Here is a 24,912-nt window from a genome sequence, read left to right on the forward strand (position 1 = left end):
GGACGCGAACCGGCCAGCTACAACATGCATGGTCAAAATTAATAGTCTAATATTATATAATCACAGGTCGATGCTCTCTACACTTCAAGGACATTTGGTGAAGTACTTCTGCTTCAGTAATAATTTCAATGTATTATTTAGTCTTGTAAAGTGTTTCACAATGTGCTATTCATGGGGTGTGTTGACACTGCTACACCTTGCACCTGTGGTTACTAATAAGATTGTAGAGAAATATCTTTGATGGTAAACAAACTGTATGACAAGCTCCTAAGATGCATGACATACGTATACATGGAGCCTCCAAACAGCACGTAAGGCAGTTTCCTTTAGTCCCATGTGGATCAGCTTTAACATTAAAACACTCCTTACAGCTTGACACATCACATATTAGCCTCACTGCCCTGTTTAGTTGTGAAACTTAAAAATATCAAATATATTTTCCTTCTACTACATACTCATATTGCTACTTTAGGAACCAATGGAAAAGCAGAGTAATTCTATAAAGGCATTTCTGGGTAACTTTGTCTGCATTAACTCACCTATTTACAGCATCCTCTAACTTGGCAGTTCGCTTATCAACACATAGCTTATAATGTCACCTTGTGGCGATACATGATATTGCAGCTTTCTGCCTGCCTGCTTTTAATTGAATTAATATTTTGTTAAAACATAGAAGCCAATCATCTCCCACAGCGACTGTTACCTTTAATAACGACCTTCAACATAATCAGGCCAGAAAATGAATTAACTGCAGAGGAGGAAATCAGCATACATTATACATGAAAGAATTTCCACCCACCTCACAGTAATTCAATCTCACCAAAAGCCTCCTCATTACTTCATACCTGAATTCAAAGATGTCTCTTGAATGTTTAATTAGGAGTCACTAAATGATTCACAGCTTCAGGGGGACAAAGAGGATGCAAAATTTAAGAGACTAACATGGCTTTTTGGAGGAACCTCAACTCAACAATTTAGCTCGTGCAGTGCTGCAAACGTGCATCATGTGACTCATTCTAAGATTTTAACCTCTTTAAAGGAAATAATGCAGAAAAAAGACACTTAAGAGGATATAAAGAAGCACTTTTATTTAGTGGTGTTGCAGAGGTTTTTTCTTTTTTCTGAAACCCTTAAACCTAATAAAACTGAAATAAAATAAATACAACTGAATATTTTTTAGATTATAGTGATCTGACATTTATTTCTGAAACCTACCAACTGTGGAAGTTTATAAACGTTTCCAAATAACACCTTTTCACAATTTTTCACATTTTAATTTGAGATCTATATTATTGGGCCTTATTTATTTAAAACCATGATTTATGATATGATGATTGGGTTCACTTTCATTTCATTGTATATTTCTAAGGTGAAGACAAGCACAGAAAAAAACTACAAACATTTTTTAAGTAATTCTACTTTATTTCATACTTCATGTCAAGATATGTTTTTCATATGAAGTTATGCCTCATAACAAAAGAACATGTTAAAAGAATGAAGGGGGAAAAATTGTGGCTCACAAAATAAAAGAATTCTCTCATAATATTCTTTACAAAGTCATCTTACAACAAACAAAAAAACAAGAACATCTTGGTTGTAACAGCAGAGAACGATAAATCAAAAGTTCCTCACTAAATGTTTGACTTTAACCTAACTGCGACAAAAGAACAAGAATGATCTGTACATACAAATACAGTTTAGCTCCTGAGATTCTCTGTGGGACAGAGTCACTGCTCGGTACCTGCACCACGGCAATGTAGGCTTCGGCGAGAATTTTCTCCCCCGTAGATGATTTCAAATAGAGTAGAAATGACTTCCTTTTCATGCTTTGTCACTACTTTTGTTGGAAACAGCACTGGAAAATATGTATAACAAATCACTCTTGGCTTCTGATGCACATATTGCAATGGTGGACAATCTGGAGCAACATGTGACCCTGTCGAACACAGCTGGTGATGCGAACAATTGCCAAAGTGAAACTGCAACCAGAATAAAAGTCAGAACTGAATGTTCCTGTGCTTACTTGATCCATTCACCATCACCTTTTTTTCTTCTGTTCTCTGAAGATGATCAGAAATGAGAAAATAGCGAGCAGAGTTTCTTAGTTAAACTCATTATAAACGTAGATATCGTGTGTGTCTGTGTGTGGGTGGTTAGTGTAGTATTTTCTCTTTTTCACAAAGACAGTTACAGGCAATGACAATGACTCTCTCTTTAGTGACTGAAAACTTTGGTGATGCAGAAACGGCTTGAAATACCTGAAACACTTCATTTTAATATTGCTTTGACAAAAAATAATAATATGCTTTACAATATTCACTGACGGCACGACTGTTTGACACGCATTCACACATATGACAATCTGACAAGAAGTTGGCGAGCGAATATTTATGTATACAGGGGAGCTGCAGAGACAACTCTCGTGTGGTCTACTGGCAGAGTTTTCCTACAGGACAAAGACAGGCGCTTTAGGGCTGGAACTATTACACTGTTATACATTTACCACCACCTCCCTCTTAAATTAATACACAACAAAGTGAGGATATTGATTCGTGGAGGGGGTAGGGAGAGTGTCTTTATAACTCACTGTTTTGTTTTGTTTTTTTTAAATCTCCTTTGTCTTTTCTCATATGCCTTCCTTCTTTAACTTTCTCCCTGCAGCCAGAGATAAACTGAGATCAATCATCAGTTTGTTGGGTTTTTTTTGTTTTTTTTCCCACCCCTCACAGATCCAAGATTTGGGGTTTTGGACGATGAGAAACACGTTTCCATCTGTTAGGGAGATCTGTTCATCCAATGGATGCATTCGAGACGAGTCCTTCTGTTCTCTGCCAAAGCCAAAGTCCCAGTTGACATATCACTCAAACAGTCATCCATAATCTGTCCGTTTTTATCTGCCAAAGAGTATGATGAAAAATCTGTTATCCTAACTTAACCCACAAATAGTTCCCTCATGCCACTGATTCAATTCTTTCCCCGTAAGCGAAGATGACACGTTAACTGCTTAAGTCCGTTGCCTCCTAGTGTCCGTTGGTTTCTGGGGCGGAGGCGGGGGTGGAGGGGGTGGAGGAGCGAGAGGCCGCTGAAGCCTTCTCTCCACCTGGACTGGAGACTGAAGGCACACTGTCAGGAGCTTTGACCCCTGCCAGACCGAGAGGAGACACACCAGCTGCTGCCGCCGCTGTGGCCACAGCAGCTACCCTGCTTGCAGTGATGGCAGAAACTGGTTTGGGCTGAGCTTGAAGTCCTGGGCTGCAGATGAGGTGATGTCTTTCCCAGTCTTTGTGCTGGCAGAAGGAGCCGCAGTAGCGAGCGGCATTGCAGCCGCTGCATGTCTCGCTGGCTTTGCGGCCGCAGTTCCAGCAACACTACAGAGAAAGGGAAGGCAGATGGTAAGTTTTTCATGTGTGTCTACTATATGCATGTATCTTCAATGCATCCTCATTCTGCATTCTACATTCTCTGTAAGTGATTTTGGTCTTTTGGTCATTTGGGGGCAGTCAAAACAAGTAAATACAACACTGACATTAAGCTAACATGTTGCATTTGCAAGCAACAGTAATCTGTTCCATTATTAATTCTTTATTTCACTCTGAATATTTTATTGTTGCTCATAGCAGCTTTAACTCAGTTTGTATATTGTAAGCTTTTCATAAAAAGCCGTGCGTTTGCTCCGTCATGCAGGGCTGCCTAGATATTGTAAAATTTCCACAACCTACATCTTTTCTCACCTCACTGGAATCCTCCTGTTCATTGATGACCAGGATGGCATCCTCTTGAGCCTTCCTCTTCGCCTCAGCCAGAGTCTTTTCCATCTTAGCTCTCTCGGCAGCAATCATCTCGAACGCCTTCTGCTCGGCCTCTGCTACTGCTTTCTGAACCTCGTCCATGGCCTGACGCTTGACTTCATTTACTGCTTCTTCTATACATGAGGGGAGAGGAGTGGTTTAAGTTTAGCTCACCTTGTCTGCACTCTGTACAGCAACGTGAATAAAGCATACAGTAGTCTGTTAAACGTGGAAATACATTACATCAAACATATTTTTCTTGCTAATTACTGGTAGAGTCAAACATGTCATGACTACCCTTGTGTTAGAGAGGCCTGGAAAAGTGACATTTTTATGGTGTTCTTACCAGCTTTCCTCCAGATCTCATCTGTAACGTAAGCTGAGCCTGGCCGTGGAGCAAAGTCACGCTGGGAGTCTGCGGGGAGGGCAGAGACAGAAGGGATTAGCACCTGCCAGGGCTTATAAAGATAATAAAATGATTAATTTTTTAAATAATGGCTGACACTGGGACTGACAGATCAATCGAGGTAACAGGTGCGGAGAAAGAAAGGCCACGCAGCCGGGCAGCAAAGCTTTCTTTGTCATCTAATCGTGTATTTTGTCACTGAAGCAAACATGTCCGCATATCTAGGCCACACAACCAATGTAATTGTTGGTTATCAGAGTCTTGGACTGATCCAAGATCTGACAGCTTTAGAAAGGAATGTGTTTGGCTTGGAGGGAACTGCAGACCAACAAGCTGTGTCAATATTCTGACTGTTCCCTCAAATCTCTCTCCCTGCATCCCAATTCATTTCTGTGTTGCTACTGAGGCTCTGCCTCTCCAACACTGCTGCCTGGCTCATCTCCTCTTCCCCCCCACATCTCTCATGTCCTGCCTCACCACAGCTTTCTCTTTTCGCCTTAATTTACATCCCCTCTCTTACACCAAGCATTCATACACCCCCACTACCGCAGCCCAAGCCCAGGCAAAGCAGGCAGGCTCTCCGGCTGGGGGCCCAGATGGTGCTCTGGCGAGTCAGCCAGCTCTGGGTCTCTGAGCCTGCAGGACGGCAGGACGGCCCTTCTGTGGCCGATATGGCGGAGGCCAGTCCTGGCACCTGTCTGTGACTATGGAGCAGCAGGGGGATGGCAAGGCTGGCACACAGAGAGAACACTGCCAGTACACAGCAGACTGGGGGACTAACTGTGGAAAGACTCGCCGAGATACTGACATGTGACTTAGTCGCAATTCTATTAACCACCACTAGATGATGTAATGAGAATGAAAGAGATGAGAATCTGTCCTGGTTTGTGTTCAGACTTTGGTATCATCCAAATTATTGCAGGATGTCCAAATCGTTCTATCTTGTTATTCAGAATATACTAGACATTTGGGCCGGGCTTGTAACTGTATCTACAATCAGCATCCCTAAGTGAATTGCCAATGGTTACACGTTCCTGGCCAACACATCTGTTTTTCACAGAGTAAGATTAATGCTCATCTATGATGCTTATTCATATCAAAGATCTTTTCACTGACATTGAAAAGAAAAGGAAAAAATATTCCTCAGTTACATTTAAATATCTGTCCCTGAGATTCCTGTCATCACCTCGAACCAACAAAGAGAAATGAACCAGCGATGCTCAAAGCAGCGTCCAGCATCCAAAACTCAATTCATGGAGCATACAAACAAAATTCTGTTCACTCTCTTGCTCTTTTATGGCACAAGTTCAGGATTAAAAATGTAAACACTTATTTAATCATCTACATAGCTCAATATTACTACTACCACCAGGTTAAATAAGAAGTTTGTATAAAAGATGACTGATTTACATTAGTTTGACCTCATCTGTAGGATCATGAGGTTGTCTTCTCATATGAAGAATAATAAGCAGCAATCATGGAAACTCCTGTAAATAAAGGTACCCACCCGACTCTGCAGAATGGGGGCTGTGTGTTTTGGAGAACGGAGTGGAGCCCGAGCCTCCTTTGCGTGGATCCTCCTGCTCGCTTGAACGCCGTCTCCAGTAGTTTAGCTCTTCGCGATCTGACTCCTGGCATCGTCTGAGCACGCTCACTGACCGCCGCGTCTTTTCCACCATGTCCACAATACAATTCAACACCTAGATGACCAAGGAGATGACACACAGTGTTTTACGGATTGAGTTTGCTTTCAGATGCACTGGAAAAAAATTTGGATCATTAAAAGCAATGTAATTGCAGGTCACTGTTTTGGTTTGATGCTTGCTAATGGCTGCAAAAGGCACAATACAATGAAACGATAAGAAAAACTTCCCAATGAGCAGCAAAACCTAAATGCCTGTTTCAGTATCAACACAAACTTTTAATAAGCGAATCACAGCATTTTTCGTATCTTTCAAGCTAGAATATAAATTCATGAGGGAAACCTGCCCAGTGGACTGTTTGAACACTTAGTCTCTGGGGAAGACTTCTGGAACATCTTATCCAAAGTCCATTTATAAACTGCTTAATAACTTTGGCATATGCAGACCTATTTTTGCATAACCATTTCCTAACTTACAGAGTTTGACTGGCTTACATAGTACAAATGTATACAGAAAAATACAGTAAATGTTCCAGTTATTTTTTGCAACAACATTATGTTTCTAAGCAGTAATTAGTTAATATTTGGGGTTTTGGGCGAATAAGTTATCAGATATGCAGCTATTAATGTTAGTATGACAAGGTCTTGGGTTTCTCAATTTCTAATGAGCTATTAGAAGAAGTTTGTCCGTCACCTGTAGTGATAAACAGTAATAAATCACAGGTTCTACCATCCATAAAGTCTGCAGTTGTAAATGTTAAGAAGACGTTGCCTGCAGCATTCGAAAAGTCTTCCTAGTGAAGTGAAGGTCATGCTAAAAAGACAAGCAAAGACTTGTGTTGAGCTCAGATTTCCAACAATCAAGCAACCCATACGTTGCTCTTATTAATGGCTTATAGCGGCTGCATTAAGCATCAATTCCAATGTGTTCACATTATAAATGACACTAGATTAATTACAGCTAAGAACCCTTTATGTATTTTTAAAAGTAGTCCTGATTTATCTTTGCTTTCAAGCTGTGATAATTTGCAAGGACTTCTGTAAGACAAATTACATTCTTTCTTTATCACAAACCATTAGCAGTAGTGTTGCCTGTCTGTAGACTTACATGGTCCAGATGTCTCCATTCATCAGCCCACTCTCTGTCTGTCAGTCTGTGGTCCACCGGCTCTTCACGGTAGCCCCCGTTAGTGCCTGATTAAAACACACACAAGACAGACCACAGGCCAACATGATTAACATTCTTCTTAATGCAAGACCAGAAGTGACAGTAAGAGAGTGAAAGGTGTGTGTGTGTGTATGCCTATATATGGTCAATCTGTGCTTTGTTAAGATTACACACACACACACACATACACACACAAAGAGAAACATTAACTCAAAGATTGGAACATGATCATTTTCTTGAATGTTTGAGAACAAAAATTATCAGTGTGTACTCTTTTCTCATGTAGCACACACATGAACTAAAAATCAAAGGCAACACTGGCACAAATCAAAAGAGTGACAGGAATGAGCTGAGGTGAAGGTGGAACAAAAAGAATAAGTGACAAAAGATGCAAGATAGACTGAGAGACAGTGAGCAACAAAGGTGGAGTGAAAGAGAAAAAGAAAAAAAAAATCATAGCCTGTGATGCAAAACAGACTTCAGCACTTGGAGCCTGTGCACATCTGGAAGTCAGCTGTCAACCACACACACACACACACCCCAAACTTCTCCCTTGGCACCTCCCCTCCTGGAGCTCACAGCATTCCAGTAGGGAGACACTGAGGCTGAGTGGAGTGGCTCCACTTCTAAACACAACCAGCCGTTCTGACACTCACTGTGGACCATTACAACCATGTGCGCGCGCACACACACACACACACACACACACACACACACACACAAACACGCAACTTAACTATCTGATTCCTGTTCAGTCATCACACCCTGACCTAAGTAATATCTAATTATACATTTACCAGTAATAACAGTTTGCACACACAAGCTCAAGTAGAGACCAAAAACATCTTGATACATGTCCATAAACGCAGACGCTGCAATAAGGCGCGCACACACACACACAATCTACAATGATGCAAACCACATTGTCTTAAAATTGGGTAAGAAACAGCCAACAAAAGGCCACATGCACACAAGGCCTGCTGAAGAGAATAATGATTCCCTCATACACACACACACTCACTCGCCTTCTCCTCAACATCTTCTCTCCTTCTGGTTCTCATCAGTGTTCATCAGTTCAAAGCCACAAGTGTGTGGACTGATGTGTTTATGCATGTGTGTGTGTGTGTGTGTGTGTGTGTGTGTGTGTGTGCCTATGAGTTAAGTGGCGGCAGGCGGGCGGGAGGCTGTCAGACAAGGGACTAAGGCCTCGTAAACACAGCACCTCTACCATGAACATATCAAGGTGTGTGTCTGTGTGCGCCTTCGTCTGTGAGCTACTGCTGTTTCCACTGAGTGCTGACAAGCCCCAAATGGAGGGTAGATATACACCAGAGTTGATCCAAACCCTCCCCGCCTGGACAGTATGGCTCTGTTTATACACATATGTGGACTCCAGAGATATACGGGGCCTGGCAGCACAAACGCACAGACCACCCATTATCGCATATTTATATATATATATATATATATATATATATAGAGAGAGAGAGAGAGAGAGAGAGTGACAGAAGGAGTGAGTGTGTCTGTTTTCATGCAGGTATGGTAATTTCTAAACATGTTTATCAGCCACTTGCATTCAGGCTACTGTGAAGAGTCAGATTAAGTACTTAGTGTTAGGATGATTCATCACCTCCTCATCACACACAATAATGAAACACTTAGAAAAATTGTTTTTAAAAACTGGCCAAAGAATAATTTTATGAATATGATATTGGGTTTTGCATCACATACCAGGAAGTCTGGGCCTGTCTTTGAGCTCGCGGATCTCCAGCACACGTTGGCTGTGCTCACGGTGTAGGATGTGTGGCGCTGCAATGTCATCCAGGGCGTAGTGCTGCAAGGGTGGTGGGGTCGGGTGGAGCTGGGCCGTGAGGGGGAGGGGGTGGGCAGGGCTGTGTCGGGGAGCAGGGCTGATGGTACAAATCCTTTTGGCAGCAGGCTCCATGGCTACAGGCGGACGCTCGTGGAACCCGTTCTCTTTAGCCCTGAACAGGAGGGAGCAGTGCCTTATTTCTCAAATTAAAAGTGTATTTAAGTTTTTTTCTATTAACATATAAGAGGTTATATGTCTTCAGAGAAGCAGCTTTTTGTGCTTTTAGCTCACCTGCTGGGGCTATGTCTCTTAGTCCCAGTCTCAGGGGGCTCCATCAGCAGCTCAGAAGAGTCTGGAGAGGAGGCCAGAGTGGTGCTGAGCAGGAGGTGCTCATGCTGGGACAGGTACTGGGCTGGGGTCTGCTTGGCTGCCCGTGCACAGTGGAGCAGCTCCCTCTGCAGCAGGGGTAGGTTTGCCTAGCAAGAAATAAATCATACTTGTGAGGTTTCATTCTAATTTCCAGATATCTCCAAAGGGGGAAATCTGAAAAAAACAAAACAAAACAAAAAAAACAACATACTTTTTCCATAGAGCATCGTTTTACCAGTTCACACGTATTCATCTCTTTTGTCAGTGCTTTGTCACTGAGATATTCAGTGTCATGTCAATCATACCTCACACACTCATTCAGAGACAGACAAGGCAGACAAAGACAAACAGCCGGCTGCATATCTGTGAAAAACATGAGGGGAGCTTTGGAGCAAACAAGCCTAAACTGTCCAAGACAGGCCACCACCATGTTGCAACAGAGCTCAGAGACACAGTGCGGATCTGCCTCCTGGGGAGGACGCCTGGCTTTGAGAAAAGGGGTTTTGACTCCTCGAGACCTGGCTGTAAGGCTTGATCTGGGTCTGGGTGTTGTTCTGTGCCGGCGGCTTTCCTAATTCAAATGAAAATGGCAGTGCTTTCCAAGCTGCTGCTGACGTTGGTTGCAAATATCATGCAGTGCTTAGCACAATATGTTGGTCACAGCAAAGGTATGCATGATGATACAGAGGCTTAGAAACATTTCAAAACAAATTATATACAGGCTCTGTTTCTCCTTTATTTCTTGCCCTCTCAATGTTTTTTTTTTATATTTATCTATGACTGTCTCCGCCGAATCTTTCCATCTTGCTTTTGTTCCCTGCATTTCCCTAATTAGGAACAGACTGCAGTGTGTTTGCAATTACACCACTTCCTCACTCCCTCTTCTCCCTCCTCTTGAGCAACCAACTAAATAACCATACCGTTCTCATTTTGCGACAGACCTCCTCCTATCACATTGCACTTTCCACCATCGTGTAGCAAATTCTGTAAACCTCAGACCCCCTTTCCGTTGAATCCAGTCTTTTCTTTTCTGCCTCAGTTAAATGAAGCTTTTAGCATCTCTTGTTTATTTCCCTAAAGATGCTGATACTTTATAGTCTACTCTCCATGACACCCCTCTGCTCTCCCTAGCCTGTCTCCCATGCTCCTCTGCATCCCTTCTTTCCCTGGGGCCCCAGCTAGCGGACACATGTGCTGTGTGTCAGTTGAGCACAGGGCTCTCTGGGGTTCAGCGGGGCGGATGCTAGATTGGCGGCGCCTTGGCAGCTGAATGCTCTTTTAACGGGACAGCGGCTCCATATGGCGTACTGGAGACCATAAAAAGGGAAGGGAACACTTTATAGGCATGTTTCACACTTCCGAGTTCCCACTTTTCCTTCGCTCCTCCTCACCCACCTCTCTCTCTTTTCCACTTCCTTCACAGACTTTGGCCCATCTGTCCCATCTCTTTCTTAAGAGAGCCGACGCTCAAAGAGTTGGAGTTAAGTTGTGGGGAGCCCACACCCTTGTAATAAATTAGTAGAAGGAGGGGAACAGAGGATTCTTGTCTCAGCCTCCTCAGACAGACAGATGGAAGGGCTCCAAAGGTGAGTAAGAGGTGTGGAAAAAAGGGCAGCTTTCGCCTGCTTGAAGTGTAGCAGTACAACTGACTGAAGATTTATGGGCTGCTTTACTGAGGGGAGCTCCTAAAAAGTATACTCTTGCAGACTCCCCTGGTTACAAAGGGGCTCAAGAGGCTGTTTAACACACACTCATCTGTTGTTAGTCAAGTCAACACGCAAATCTTGACAGTTATTTTGAACTGCTGAAGCTGGCATTAAAATTTCCTTGTTAACACACAAACGAACAGCTTGTGATTGTTTTTAAATATGCAACTTTTCTAGTTTGTCTGAGTTTGCTTGGAGTCTACACTTCCCATATATGCACAGTAGATCAGCGTTGCCAAGCGGACACAAATTTTGGGCTGCTCACAGATGTCTGCAGAGGAGTCCATGGGGACTCTTGCAGATGTCCACAGATGACAAAATTTACACAACTTAGACTCTAGCGGACCCTCGTGTACTCACAGATGTGTAAAGTATAACACTGCTATGAGAAGTAGTTATTCAATTGGAATAAGCGGCCAATTTATAGACCTAAACACTGAATCCTGGAAATACTGTAGCAGAGTGTAATGGATTTATTTGCTTTCCATCATAACTTTCAAGCTGTGCTGTGATTACTCATGGATTATTCAGATCACCCTGAACTGTGGTTACGTTGATGTGAATGACCTTTTGTTTATCATGCGTTATTCTGTAGTTAATAGTGCAGCAGACAGGACAGGCAGCAGGCTGACCATCAGGTGTAGTGTAAACTTAACTGAAAGAGGGAAGAAAACTGCTGCTGCACAGAGAAAAGGAAGTAATCCAACCGACTAAAACAAGGCAAACATAGGAAGATAGGAGAGGAGGGTGAAGGTATGTTTACCTTGAGAAAAGGAATAACAAAAGGCCGTAAGGGGAAGTTTGTGGCCTCCTGAAGCCGTGAGTGAAACTCCTCAATGGTAACTGTTGAATTCTAGGGGACAGGAAAAGTTATGGTTAAAACGGTAGAGAAGAAAAACTTTCCTTCGAGACAGTGCTTCAGTTTTTTCTTTTTAATCTTACAACAAGATAAAGAATTTACCACAAGGGCAAGGACTAGGCTTCTGACGCTGTCTCCAATCTCAGGAGAAATGTCATTGCCAAACTGCTGCAGCGTGGTCAGGAAGCGTTTCAGCTTGCTCAGCTGGCGAGCCCCACAGGTGGCCGGCAGCTGCTGGTTAGCCAGTGATGAGGAAGAGGAAGAGGATGGTCCGTTGCTGTAACGCTGCGGTGGAGATGGCACTGCATTCAGGGTTGGTGGGGAATGATGATTCCCATTGGTCACTGGGGAGGAGAGGTGAGAAGAAGGGGGGAGAAATTAATGCAATCCCTGGGGACAGTGGCCAGATGTTCTCAGCCTAATTGTATGACGAAACATACTTTGTGTTTCCAAGCACAATGCAATCAATAAAGATGTACATGGAATAAAACCACAAGTTTAAGCACTACAAGCGGGTACAACACATCTGCAGACTTGGATTATGATTACAAACATTGGAAACGGCAAGAAAAATTGAAAATGCAACTAACTAGACAAATTCTACAAAAAAGACTAAGAATCCTCTTACATGCTGTGGTGGAAAAAGAGGCCGGACGAGGGCCACTGGGGTTGACAGAAGGCAGGGGTGGCATAGTGGAGCTGCTGCTGGGGGCTGATCTGGAATGAGTCTTAGCATCCACAGGAGAACCGGGCATGGCAGGGCTCTTCTTCTCTCTACTGTCTGAAGAGAGAGAGGAAAGAGGTCAGCTGTGGGTCAGAAACCAGACCGCTGTGAAAAATGTTTTTGTCCTGTGGGCAGAGCAGTGAACGAAAATTAAAAACACTGTTTTTACTCAAATCTGACTGCATAAATCTGAAAATTACTTCTACTGCCAGTAAATGTGAGCAAGAGGATTTTGTAAACAACATTGTTGTTAACATTGTTGCCTGCGATGAACTGGCGGCCTGGATGGAAGGATTTTGAACCGTAACATCTTTTCAATATTAAATAAACAGCACACACACACACACACACACACACACACACACGCGCAGGTATGACATAACTTAAGAAACCACAAAAAATTAAGAAAACGTAACTCACTAAATGGTCCATGTGAGGCAAGAAAACCAAAAGACCACTTTTAACTTCCCCTATCAGCTCAATGGTTTAAAATCATTACAAAAGCTTCTACGTCTATAGTTACAAAAGAAAACAAAAATGCCCAGCCCTCCCCCTGCCCACTTCACATCATACAGCACATACTGCCAGGGCATCAACCACCCTGCCCCCCATCAAAGAGCCAGATGTCTAAAGTTTAGCCCCTCACTCTCATCCATTCAGATCAATAACAGAAGAAATGCTGAAGAAGTCTATTGTGTGGAAGAAGAATGGCCCCTCATTGAGCTCCTCCAGCAAATAGGGGGGCAAAGAAAGAAAAGAGAAACAGAGAGCGAAAGGGACGGGGCTATTTCACGCTTTACTAACAAGATCGGCAAAGCTTTTGAATGTTAAACGCAACTTCTCAATATGCCATTGACGCTGAATGAGACCACCAGATAAGGGGTATGGAGAAAGTGTAATGGGGGGTGTGGCGGTGGGGAGATGCGGGATCAGAAGCTGTCTTTGTCTCCAGGAGATCCATGAAGGCCGGGGTCCCGTCTCCATTTAGAGTGGATCAGACTTTTCTAACTGCCTCAAGAATTGACGATTAATAGACAAGCATGGTCTCGCGGGTCATGGGTCAGCAGAGAGCAGCTTTTTAAATGTGGTTTCATGGTTTTAGGGCTTTGGCTTCAATGGCACCCTTTATATCTTTTTCACAGCTATGAACTCTGCATGGCCTTGAGCCACAGGGTCCTAGTTTATAAAGGTTTAAGCTGGAAGGTTTAAGCTGGCCGTCGGGAACTCAAAAGAAGTCTGTTGAATGAATAAAAAGTAAATTTTTTTGAGAGCCTTTAGAAACACCTAGAATTTAATGCATCAAATTTGCAAAAAAAAAAAAAAAGTAAATTTGAACTTATGTAAATGTAGCCAAATGCTCATTTTGCTGCAGCCTCGAGAGCAAATCTTTCGAGCACATTTGCATTTCATGTCTTACCTATACACTTTCTCATATGTCAGGTCTGCAGCTCATTATACAGCCTTGACTGTTCTTCCTTCTGTTTTGTAGTCCTCTTCACCCTCTCTCCCTCTCTCGCCTCGTCCCCTCTTATTTTTTCTCAGCCCCGTGGCTTGCTTGCCTGCCATCGCTCCACCTGTTCACCAACATAGGGGGCAGGAAGGAGGGATCTACGCAGACATTTGGACTGTCACATCCACCACACACGCGGTCTGCCAGCGCACCGCAGGAAGCAGCCTGCAGCACGCACACACAGCCTCGCACACTCCGTCCGTATGGCCAGGAAATTAGACTGACATCTCAATAACAGAATCAACGGGGCATATGGCCTTAGTGTCAACACTGTTACCACATAAACAACTTTATGTACACACACGCAACAGATAAAAAATTTTGCCGTTCAGCTCGCACTAAACAACTTTCACGAGATCTTTGTTGACATGTTGGCACGCCATCAGCGGTCCAAAGTGACTGTCATCCTTGTAAAGGTCAGTTGTGTTAGACTGATACACATGACACCGCCACACAATATAAACACACATGACAGCAACATTCTGTCCACATACCTTATTGTGCGACCCATTTCAGCAGTGGAACTGACAAATTAGGTTGCAGCTGTGTTCGCGAATCTTAAGATGGCCTGTTGTGAGCCACGCCAGAGGTAATGGCCAAAACAGGAGACATCAGGTGTATGTGCATGAATTGCTGATGGCCCACAGAGAATTGCCTCTGCTTGTCAATTAGACAGCATACATAGCTGGATGACTTCATCTGGCTTGCGAGCACCTGAGTCCTTCGTATATAGTCGCAGGACTGTCAGGGGAAGCAGCTGTCACAGCAGCCACAAAGCACACACACGGTGCACAAAGTGGTCTAATGTTAACTCAGGTGAATATTGGCTGAGAGGAGGATGTGGGGTGTTTGTCTGGTCTAAATGCCACCTGTCATCCTTGCTCTAATGGAACAAAGGGGATGGTACACAAAGCTTTGCATCACACATCAACAGGATTACACGGAAAGGCCACAATGCATAGACAACGCTGGGATAATGTCGCGAACAGACCAGTGCACACTGAATATAAAACTGGCTACTCCATCTACAACCTTTTAAAATCCTTCTGTGGCCGATATACCCTAATATGATTATACTTTGTGCTCATACCATTCTGTGCTGCTGTTCTTCTCTCTCATGCAGATGATATAAAGTTTTATCACCCTCTAAGTTACTTGAGCTTGCTCATTTGCTTTCTACAACAGTTGTTACTGCAGGGATGGAAAGGTAACATGCATCTGTGGTGATGGCTGTTGCTAGCCAGGTGTTCCTTGTTTGTTCAGCTTCAGGTGACGCTCGTCTGCATTAAAACATTCAGTCAGCTTTAATTGCCTCTGTCTCTGCAGGTGATGATTCAGAATGAGGCTCCGAAAAAAAAAGCGAGAGAGACAGAGAAACAGAACATGATTCCTATCCCTGTTAAGCCACTACTGTGAAAGTGGTCAATTAAATAATGAAATCGGAAATGAAATGACAAATAAAGTTCTGAGAACATTCATCTACCTCCCTACGTGAAGTGAGGATGGATAACCTGCTGTGAGTCAGTCGGAATAAATCACACTGGATGCGATGTATAAATAAATGTGTTCAGTGTTAGGGTTTATTAAGCTTGTGTTTTAACTCTGAAGTCTAAACTCTCGGTGAAAGGTTGGCAGCTGTGCGGATTGTGTGCCGTGCTGCTATCTCTGTGCTGTCACTGCAGATGAGGTGAGGGGAGATGTAACACAGGCTGGACTAATTTATCAGGGAGCAAAAAGAACATTCATATGCAATGATGCAAGTATGTGGGCTGACTCGTACAGACACACACATAAACAGGCCGGAGGAATACCGCAAAATAGGTGGAATAGTGCTTTCTCATCAATAAGATTACAATTGGGCAAGTTTTGCTGAGTGTTCAGCCTGGCGGAGCACAATCAGCGCAAGAAGAAGGACGCTTTAGATACAACATGTATCTAAAATATATATACATGCTGTGTTTTATGTAATATTAAAACAAAGAGAAGTTTGTGCAATGTAGCTTTCTGACCAAAAAAAAATACTATGAATGCAGCAATTCAGATGTGTTTCTACTTTTATGTAAATAAGAACTCTTGAGTTGCTACAAGCTTATTTTTCCTCTTTTCTTTTAAGTGGTCAGGCTTTTCACCCATACAAGTGTCCAGAAACTAACTTTCTAACACTCAATAAAGCAACACACAAGTGTATCTCTCAAAATGTGTTCCTTCATCATTTGAAACAAAAAGTGATGCCACACTTTGACCAACTAACGAAGTAATATAGGCAAGAAAAAATAGTTTCAACTTAAAACGCAGACAACAGTCATTTGAAAATGAACCAGGTTCTCTCTCCTCCTCCTCCTCCTGTACCATATGGATCTAATCAGTCAAGAGCTGGCCAGCTGGGACCTCCAACAGTCACCTGTGAGGGAGGAGGGGGAGGGGGGGAGCGCAGAAGGGACTGCTGGAGCCTCCTCCTTTAAGCCAAGGCTGTCCCAACCTACACACACACACACACACAGACACACAAACGCACACACACATCTCTGCCTTCCCTCCAAGGAGAGGAGGAGGAAGGAGGAGGAGGGGGGCGAGGAGGGGAGGGGAGGGGAGGCACGAGGCAGCTGAATGCGAGCGAGTGGACTTAAATGCTGGGGAGACAAAGGCTGCACCTGGTCCCCGTCCGTCCACGCACACAGCCACAATACAGCGCACATCTGTTCCTCTATCCTGTGCTCCCTCCTGACCTCCGCCCACGCACACGCAAACACACACACAGCGCACTAACACATCCACTTATAAAACAGATAATTCAACAGTGCTCTCTCTCTCTCTCACCATCGGATAGCTGTTATAACCTCATAGCTAAACAACAGCCTCGATGACTTAAGTATTTTACAGAGCGGATGGTGTCAAATTTCCCCCAAAAAAATCTGGAGAACAGAGTCCCCTCTGCTTATTTCAATCAGCTTAATTTATATTATTGCTCTCTTGGGACTGACACCTCCTCAACTGTTGCAACGGCACACTTGTCTTCATAAATGCACTCATGGGATACTTTTTACAATCTACTGGCTCACAATCTAGCAGCAGCTACATGTTACAAACTCATTTTTAAATTAACATCTGTACCTGCATTATTTTCAAACTAAGCTATGCACTGAACCAAAACAGATGAATTTTATGTCTGATTTCACTCCCTATGTTCCACCTGAACCAAGGTTAAAGAGCGCATATACTCATTTCAGTTATTACATTAACCTTAAATCTTCACCTGGTGTCCCTATTCAACGCAATACAGCCCAAATGTTGCCAATGTTGTATCACAGTAAAGCCTGTACGGAGCTTTAAACAAGCACTGACAGGAATAAGAAATTACTCTGCAAATTAGAGGCGCCATAGGTGGAGAAAGGGGGGGGAACACAAGCAGGGAGAGAAAGATGGAGGATGGGAGGGAGGAGAATAACAAGGAGAGAAAATACTGTTTTCATTTGGTTTCATCAGAAAGACAAGCTTGGTTGTCAGACTCAGAGCCAGGCTGTTTTTCTTGGCTCTCATTACCACCTTCCAGCCCCGTAGACTACATATTTGGATAAAACCCAATGTCAACACTCTGCTCCTCACTCTGCTAGGAAGGGGAGCGATGGGTAGGTGGCAAGGTTGACAGTAAGGGTGTGGGGGGAGCGAGAGACAAAGTTGCATATGTAGCCAGAGAGAGGACGTAGGGACAAGTTTGTAAAAAAAAAAAAAAAAAGGTGAAATGGGGAAAAGAAAAATGGAGGTGAAGTAAGAGACAAAGAGACCGACAACATTTTTGGGACTCACATGCACGCATGTGAAGAAGACCCCAGTCCCTAAGGTGAATTTGTCACAGAGCAGTGGTGAGAGAAGCTCTTGCAAAACCTCATCGCTCAGTGAGATAATTACAAAAACACTGCTGTAATCCAGAATGCCACATAGTGAAAAGAAAAAAAAAAAAAAACAGGGGACACGGGGATGGAAATGTACTTAGTGGCAGACTGAAAAAGAAAAGTAAAGTGAGGACGGCAAGGCAGACAGACGTCGTCCATAAAAACTAAGAATGAGCAGTAAAAAGCGGTACTGTGATGTGATGCTGGAAGCAGAGGAGGTCTGGCTGAGGTCGGAGAGTGAGAACGGACAGTGTCCATGTGCATATGTGGTCACACCGCTGGGAGAAGAGTGACTGGATGGGAAGTGAAGTCGCTGACCTTAAAAAACACCCGAAAACACCACCATCACCGCCAGTGATCGCTTCTGCAATTTTGAAGTTGGGAACTCAAACATCAATATATTAGCAAAACTGAAACTGTATTACAGAATAGAGTACGTTCTGCTAATTTTCTGAAAAGACAACACACATTTGAAGCGATTTCTTTTTTCATAAAGAACCATAACCACAAAATAAAACTGTCCTGTGGTTACACTGTCTAAAGGATCCCCATGTTGCTATGTTGGGAGCATTAAATGCAAGAGTTAAACTGCATGTATCTGGCACACATGCGCATTTGGCCTCTGCTACAGGCTCCATTGTCAATAGGTCAAATGAATGTGTGTTATTCAGACACATGCCTGCGTCACACACAGCTGGGCCACAAGGGATAGAGCTAGAAGTGGATGTGTGTCATCGTGCCTGTGTTGGCCCCATTTACCAGGTGTTGGGTTTGTCATTGGCTGAGCAGTGAGGACAGTTATCCCTGAAGTAACATGCACACACTTGCGAAATGGCCTACCCCGGGGGCACACGTACACATCCACGCAAATAACAACAGTGGCAGAACAAGGACAGTTTAAATCCGTCAATCATGACCTCAAATCACAAAAGATGCAACACACACACATGCTCACGGACTCTCCCACCAGCAACATTTCTCTAGGGTCAGTGGATTATCTGCCTATCTGGTTACAACCCTTCTCACCTCTCTGTAACTAATTGGTTAGCCTGCACATCAATCATCAGGAGCCTGGAGAGACTTTAAACTCAAACCCGCCATATGGAAAACAATCAGCTGCAGCATTTAGCCTTTGGACACATAACAGCATTAAAATACAGTTGCGTTGTCCTTATATGCTTTTACTGCCTGCAAGTTTAATCTTAGGTCAGAACAGATTTTCAGAGCTCCCCTGACGCTCAGGGATGTATATCACTGTGTCAGCCCAGAGGATTAAGACAGGGTGTCTCCTATACATTATAAAGCCAGACAATCAACTTAAACTGCAGCCAAGCAAAATACTGTTTTTCCTTAACACACACACTAAAACACACAGTCTAAACTAGTAAGTTACAGTAGTCCATAAAACAAAATACAAGCTCCAGACATGAAAAAACAAAGCTAACATTAAGGCCAGCCTGTTTCAGACCAGGTGTCAGAGGCTTTAACAGCCAAATGGCCTGGGCTCAGGTCCAACCAGATGTTGCGATCACCACGTGCCACGCTGAAGACGACTACACTTTCATTCCTTACTCACACTAGGAGAGTTGGTACAATGTAAGGTCGACATGTAAGTTTATCCTTAGAACTTTACCTGAACTTTTAGGCTTTTTTTTTTATTTTTTTTACATTAATCCTGAGAATTGTATCCTAGCTTGACAGGCAAGTGTCTTCAGTTTTAAGTCTCTTAAGATTGAGATGCAGTGTTTTAGTCATATGTTGTCTAATCTTTTTCTGTCAAATCATGTGGCATATCAAGGAATATGGTGTTCACATTTTTCTCTGATCAGGCTTTCAAAAACACATTGTTCGCCAAACATGTTGCGAAACACCACAAAGGGAAGCGCTCATATCACTGAGCTCATAAGTGAAGCACAGGGGAGGCAGACAAAAAAAAAAACACACAACAAAATACATCAAACTGTACTGTACTATAGTAAAACAAGGACTTTATCCTTTCCACAAAACAATCGGGTTTTGGTGATGCAATGAATTAACACCGGGATGTGCGGGGAGTATGGTCCATGAAGTCTATAAACAGAGCTGTGGGCAAGCTTAGCCCAGCTGTATAAAAGACCAGAGCTCAACAGCCGCTGTGAGAGACAGATAAGTAAAACAAAGAGGCCAGCTGTGCGCAAAACAATGTGGAGAATGAGAGAGATAGCTGTGGAGGATGAGTGTATGTTTGTGAATGTGTGGGCAGAGGCGTGTTATCATTGTGTTATGTGTATTGTGTATGGGTTTGAGCGCACATATGTCTGAAAACTGTATTTTTTTTCTGTATATATCCTAACAACATAGATTATACATCTCATTGGCCACATAGGATTACACTGGGGCTTCAGCTTAACATGTTCTCCAGCAAGTGTTTTGTGTGTGTACTTAAAGTGTTAAGTCTCAACCAAATCACAGTCGACAGGGTGTTTTTTTGTTAGTAAAATGCTCCCATTTATGTCCACGCTTTCTCAGAATGAGACAGGGAGAAGGAAAGGCAGAGAAAGAGAGAGAAAATAATGACTATGACAGACAATTCAAGGAGAGACGGCAACGCCACCCATTTCTTGTCCACCCACACACCTAACAACACAGCACATGCTATTTTTCTTTAGCTCGCTTGAGTATCACCTCTTGCCTTTTGGGATTTGCACTGGAAAATTACACTGTCTTTCCAGGAAAGCTGCAACAAGTTTAAATGCATCCTGATTTTTTTACAGGTGCCCACAGAAAATCGGTGTTCCTTCTGTCTCCATATGCCTTCTCGGTTAGGTATTGGGAAACTTGGCATTGAGGCGACATTGCATAATATTTGGGATATTAACATTGAAATGACTCAGTGCAATGTGAGAGGGTAGCTGGTCCTGCTGACAAACCGAGAAACAACACGTTCTTTGCCGCACCCTACCCATGAACACACTCGTTTTGATTCCCTGATGTGCATACAGACTGTAGCTTACATCTCACAATCTCATAAAGCACAAATATTAAAGCTTAGGCAATCATTTTGAGCAAAGAAAAGGTGAGTTTATGTTACCAGTAAGCCCAGAAAAGAATTAAATTAACCAATGATCTCTGAGGTACATTGATGGAAGCAGCGAAAATGCTAACATTTAATGGACTTTGCCAGAAAAACTGTTCCCATGTTGGATGAATAAGTGAGCTGCGTAATACTGTCAGCAGCTGTGTTATTGTCAGTGTTTTGGACTCCTTTTGTTAAAAAAATGATACCAAAGCTTTTAGAAGTAACCTTACAAATTCTCCTGTTTTTCCTTTTTATGGAAAGCCACTACTATAAAGTAGGTATCCCTTTATTTACACAGCAGCGAAAATATCAAATCAGAGCTTGAATTGATGCCATTTAAAAGCAATTCTACAGCCATTTAAGCACGTGCTCATACTCCCTCTCAGATCACACCAGCTTAGTAAATAAAGTCCTTGTCTTGGGTCACTGAGTGGGTCTCTCAGGCTCGCAAAGGGTCAGCAGACCCCTGCAAGAGACCTCTGACTTATTCACTTAGCACAAGGAGAGGGGCTACGATGTCAATGGGGCTGCAACAGGAGGGATGGGGCGAGTGCAGGTGCTCACAGACACAAACACGTCTTCGCATCTTCACCAACACATGGACCGTTTACAGAGTCGGGAGACGCTCCCCACAATGAAACAATCATTCAGAGCGCTACTTGTAGTGATTGAGCGGTTTCTGTTGAATAAATGACGCGACCCTTTCATGTCCACACACACAAACACATAAGCAAGCACTCACATTCAAATGCACAACCTCTCACTGAACCCCCGGGGCCAGATATCACAGCCGTCGCCACTGGAACTAATAGAGCACTTCCTGCAGCAAACTCTTGAAGCAGCTGCTCTGTTCTGTGTGTGTGTGTATTTGTGCGTGCTGAAATATGGGGTATTCTGTGGATGAATTCTTCAGATAATAGCATGGTGAGCGTGGGTCACGGTGGTCTGTTTCTCTATTTATTACTACACTTTCACAGCTGGGTTTGAGGTCAGAGAGAGAGAGAAAGAGAGAGAAAAAAAAACGCTGCAGAATGGTATAAGACAAGCAGCCTTGTAGCTCAGCAGACACAATGTCTGCAAGACACCTGGTGCACACATGGAGACACACTCACTTCCTTGGACTCAAACATGCACTTATCAAGTATGTGATCAAAAACTTCAAAGCCGCACAAATCCGTGGCAAATACTGTTACTATCCTTCAGGAATGAACGGAAGCAAATTGAAATTTCTGAATAAAATAACCTGAATTGTCCTCTGTACTAACACACATGCGAACACAAAGACTCGCATGCACACAGATACAGCACAGTGCGAGTTGTCAGGAGCATGACAGAGTCCAGCAGAGCAGACAGGGGTCTCTGGTTTGAGACTGTGCAGCCGGCAGTTAGTCGCTCCTATCTCCCTGATGGACTGGCCTGGCCTGGTGTGACACTGGCCAGGTCTCTGTCTATTCTCTGTCTGTTTCTCCCTCACATGCCTCCTCCCACCAGATCCTCTCCATGCACCAAAAAAAAAACAAAAAAACAAAAACACTTTCTCCTGCTAGGTACTGTATATGCACGCCGTAGGGGAAATATACAACAATACAACAATGTGACATTTGCACTGGGATTCACATTCCCGCTGATGTCAGTGTGTAACATGTAGGCACAGCATGAAAGACAGACACAGCAGTTTCCCTGCTCTTCCCATATGTCTGGGATACTGTACAACAGATGCACACGTCTTCTTTACCTAGTTTCTTCTGCTCTGCTTGCCATGTGGAAAAACTGATTACCATCTGAGTAAAGGACAACCGAGAGAGATAAGCCCCTTTTACACACAAAGCCAATCACGTTGCAGTTTATTTATCTGGTTGAGGTCGCTGTTTTTGCTATTCACACATAAGTCACTCAAAAAGGAAAAAGTCTGTCTATCATGACTATCCCAGCTTGGGGAAAAAATGATGACATCAGGGAATGTTGACAAATAAAGAAACCACAGAAGGCTTTATGTTTTTGGCTGCTAGACATGGGAATGTTGTTGCTTTCTTTTTCACCAATGCTGTGATTTCTGGAAATCTTACTGCATACCATGATGTCAAATTGCTACAACATCCTTATCTTTTAAAAATATTTGACTGGAGCTAATGTTCCCACATTATGCCTAAGAGAAAATGGACAGCTGCCATGCAGAAAAATTCTTTGTTGAAACTAAGCAAGCTGATAAACGAGCACATATTTCTAAACTTAAACAAGATATTTTTCAACAGCAATTAGAATTTTGTCCATATGGCAGCAGAAGTTTTCTGTGCGCAGGTAGAGGAAGCTTCCCTAATACCTCTGTCGAGAAGGATGACGAGATAAAGAGGAAAGGATGAGGCACCATCTGTACAGTACAGAGCAGCTCTGGGAATTAGGATGAAACCCACACACACAAACTATGCATATAAAATGCAATATTTTCAAAAGTACACACACTCGCTCACTCACTCATAGAGAAACACACTAATCACAAAAAATATATCCAGAAAGACAAACAAAAATCCAGACTGAAACTCATTCGCTCCTACCTCCACTCTAGTAGAGTCCACTCTTCAGTCCTTGGAGAAAGTCAGCTGCAGTGACAGCGTTTCTGCTTTCTTATCCTTTGCTTTTTGTCCCTTTCTGTGACTCCACGCCTTCATATGTCAGGCATGTGTTTGCATTCCCACATATGTGAGCTCCAGTGTGGCTAAGGCCAGAGCCAGAGACACAGATGGCACCCAGATGGAGACAGATAACCGAGCAGACCAGCAAACACTGCACACACTCTCACTTACTTTCCTTCTGCCGTTACCGTTTTGATTTCTCTCATGTGAAGGTCCCTCTCTACCACTCTCACTATCGCCGTTTGCTCAGTCTGCCTCTACCGCCTCACTTAATTCTCTCCCCCTCTCTTTCTCATTGAATTTGCGTCCGCTCTCACGCTTGCTCTCTCAAGCTCTGAGTCTCCCACCCTCCCGGTCTCTCTCTCTCTTTCAGCTCAAGCTCCTCCCCAATTTTCCCACACACTGTCCTCTCACTGTTATCACGGGTCGAGTGCTCCGACAACGTCACAACCCCCAACCCCCACCCGCTCTCCGAGTCCTTCTCCCCACCCATTCCCCCATGGATCCAGGCCAATCATCCACTGCTGACTGGCCCTATTCAACCTGCATTCACCGGCAATGGACCCTGCAATTAACATAACTAATTGCTTTGGCACCTAAAGGCTAAACAAGAGGCTGTGCCAAGGGAGACAAAAGTCTGTGTGTGCGTGCATCTGCAAGTGAGTGTTTGTATGTGTGTGTGTGTCGGCTGAACAGGGGAGTCTTTTGCAGTTCCACCTCCTTCCACCCTCCCTTCTACCCTTTCAAGAGAAGTGGGGATCTCCCTTGAAAATGTTTTTATACCAAACACCCCCCTTCCTCCCTTTTTCAGCTCTTTCACTGAAGCCCTCTTTTGTCTCAGTTCCTTAATGCAGCCAGCTCAGCTCTACCTTGCCAGCCAACCCATTGGGGGACACTTGAGGAGCATGAATGAGGTATTCTTCTCCCCTCTTCGTCTCTCTTACCCTCCGTGCTCCATCTTCACTGAGTTAAACTTAAATCACTGTCTGATTTATACCCGGCCTCGCGCACAAGTGGCGCGGTAAGAGACAATACAAATTAAGATAATGGTGCCTGGCTGAGATTGGGCAACCCGCACACTTAATTCACTCTTGCCTATTATTCCCTTCCACCAGTTTACTTCTAGAAAGTACTGAGGATCGCGCTAACTTCATTCAAAGCCCCGGGTAAATAAGACATTAATCTGTTTTTAATTAGACAGCCAACAATTGAGAGAACATGATCAACGTGTGAGAATCCACAGACTCTTGGCTCTGTAAACAAACAAGCAAATGCTGTCGGATAAACACAAACAGTTCATTAGGAGAAGGTGTTGCCCCTTTTTCTTTGCCCGCATACGCAATCAACTA

The 24,912-nt window shown here is 43.5% G+C and overlaps 1 protein-coding gene across 2 annotated transcripts; it reads right to left on the bottom strand.

Annotated features, from left to right (window-relative positions):
* Positions 1 to 1,401: 1,401 nt before the first annotated feature.
* Positions 1,402 to 23,893, bottom strand: LOC103355876 (protein CBFA2T2-like). Of its 2 annotated transcripts, none has more exons than XM_008279817.1 (11): positions 23,486 to 23,893; positions 12,380 to 12,532; positions 11,854 to 12,095; positions 11,656 to 11,745; positions 9,109 to 9,293; positions 8,736 to 8,989; positions 6,945 to 7,030; positions 5,702 to 5,894; positions 4,135 to 4,203; positions 3,732 to 3,922; positions 1,402 to 3,368 (listed from the first exon to the last, which is right to left on the bottom strand). In XM_008279817.1, the coding sequence occupies exons 2-11, from the start codon at positions 12,504 to 12,506 to the stop codon at positions 3,021 to 3,023; spliced, it is 1,785 nt and encodes a 594-aa protein (XP_008278039.1). In that variant the 5' UTR covers positions 12,507 to 12,532; positions 23,486 to 23,893; the 3' UTR covers positions 1,402 to 3,020. The 2 variants fall into 2 exon arrangements, with proteins under 2 accessions (XP_008278039.1, XP_008278038.1); XM_008279816.1 differs by having other exon boundaries at positions 3,720 to 3,922.
* Positions 23,894 to 24,912: the final 1,019 nt, after the last annotated feature.

The sequence above is a fragment of the Stegastes partitus genome, unplaced genomic scaffold (assembly GCF_000690725.1).
Source record: "Stegastes partitus isolate 25-593 unplaced genomic scaffold, Stegastes_partitus-1.0.2 Scaffold171, whole genome shotgun sequence".
Taxonomy (NCBI): Eukaryota; Metazoa; Chordata; class Actinopteri; family Pomacentridae; genus Stegastes; species Stegastes partitus.

What these genes read in the sequence shown, in the direction of transcription:
- LOC103355876 (XM_008279816.1), bottom strand. Translation starts at nt 12,506, where the DNA reads ATGCCCGGTTCTCCTGTGGATGCTAAGACTCATTCCAGATCAGCCCCC. An exon ending in AGACAGGCCCAGACTTCCTG is followed by an intron (nt 7,031 to 8,735) that starts GTATGTGATGCA and finishes TGTTTTAATCAG; the next exon opens with GCACTAACGGGGGCTACCGT. An exon ending in TGAGATCTGGAGGAAAGCTG is followed by an intron (nt 3,923 to 4,134) that starts GTAAGAACACCA and finishes CCTCATGTATAG; the next exon opens with AAGAAGCAGTAAATGAAGTC.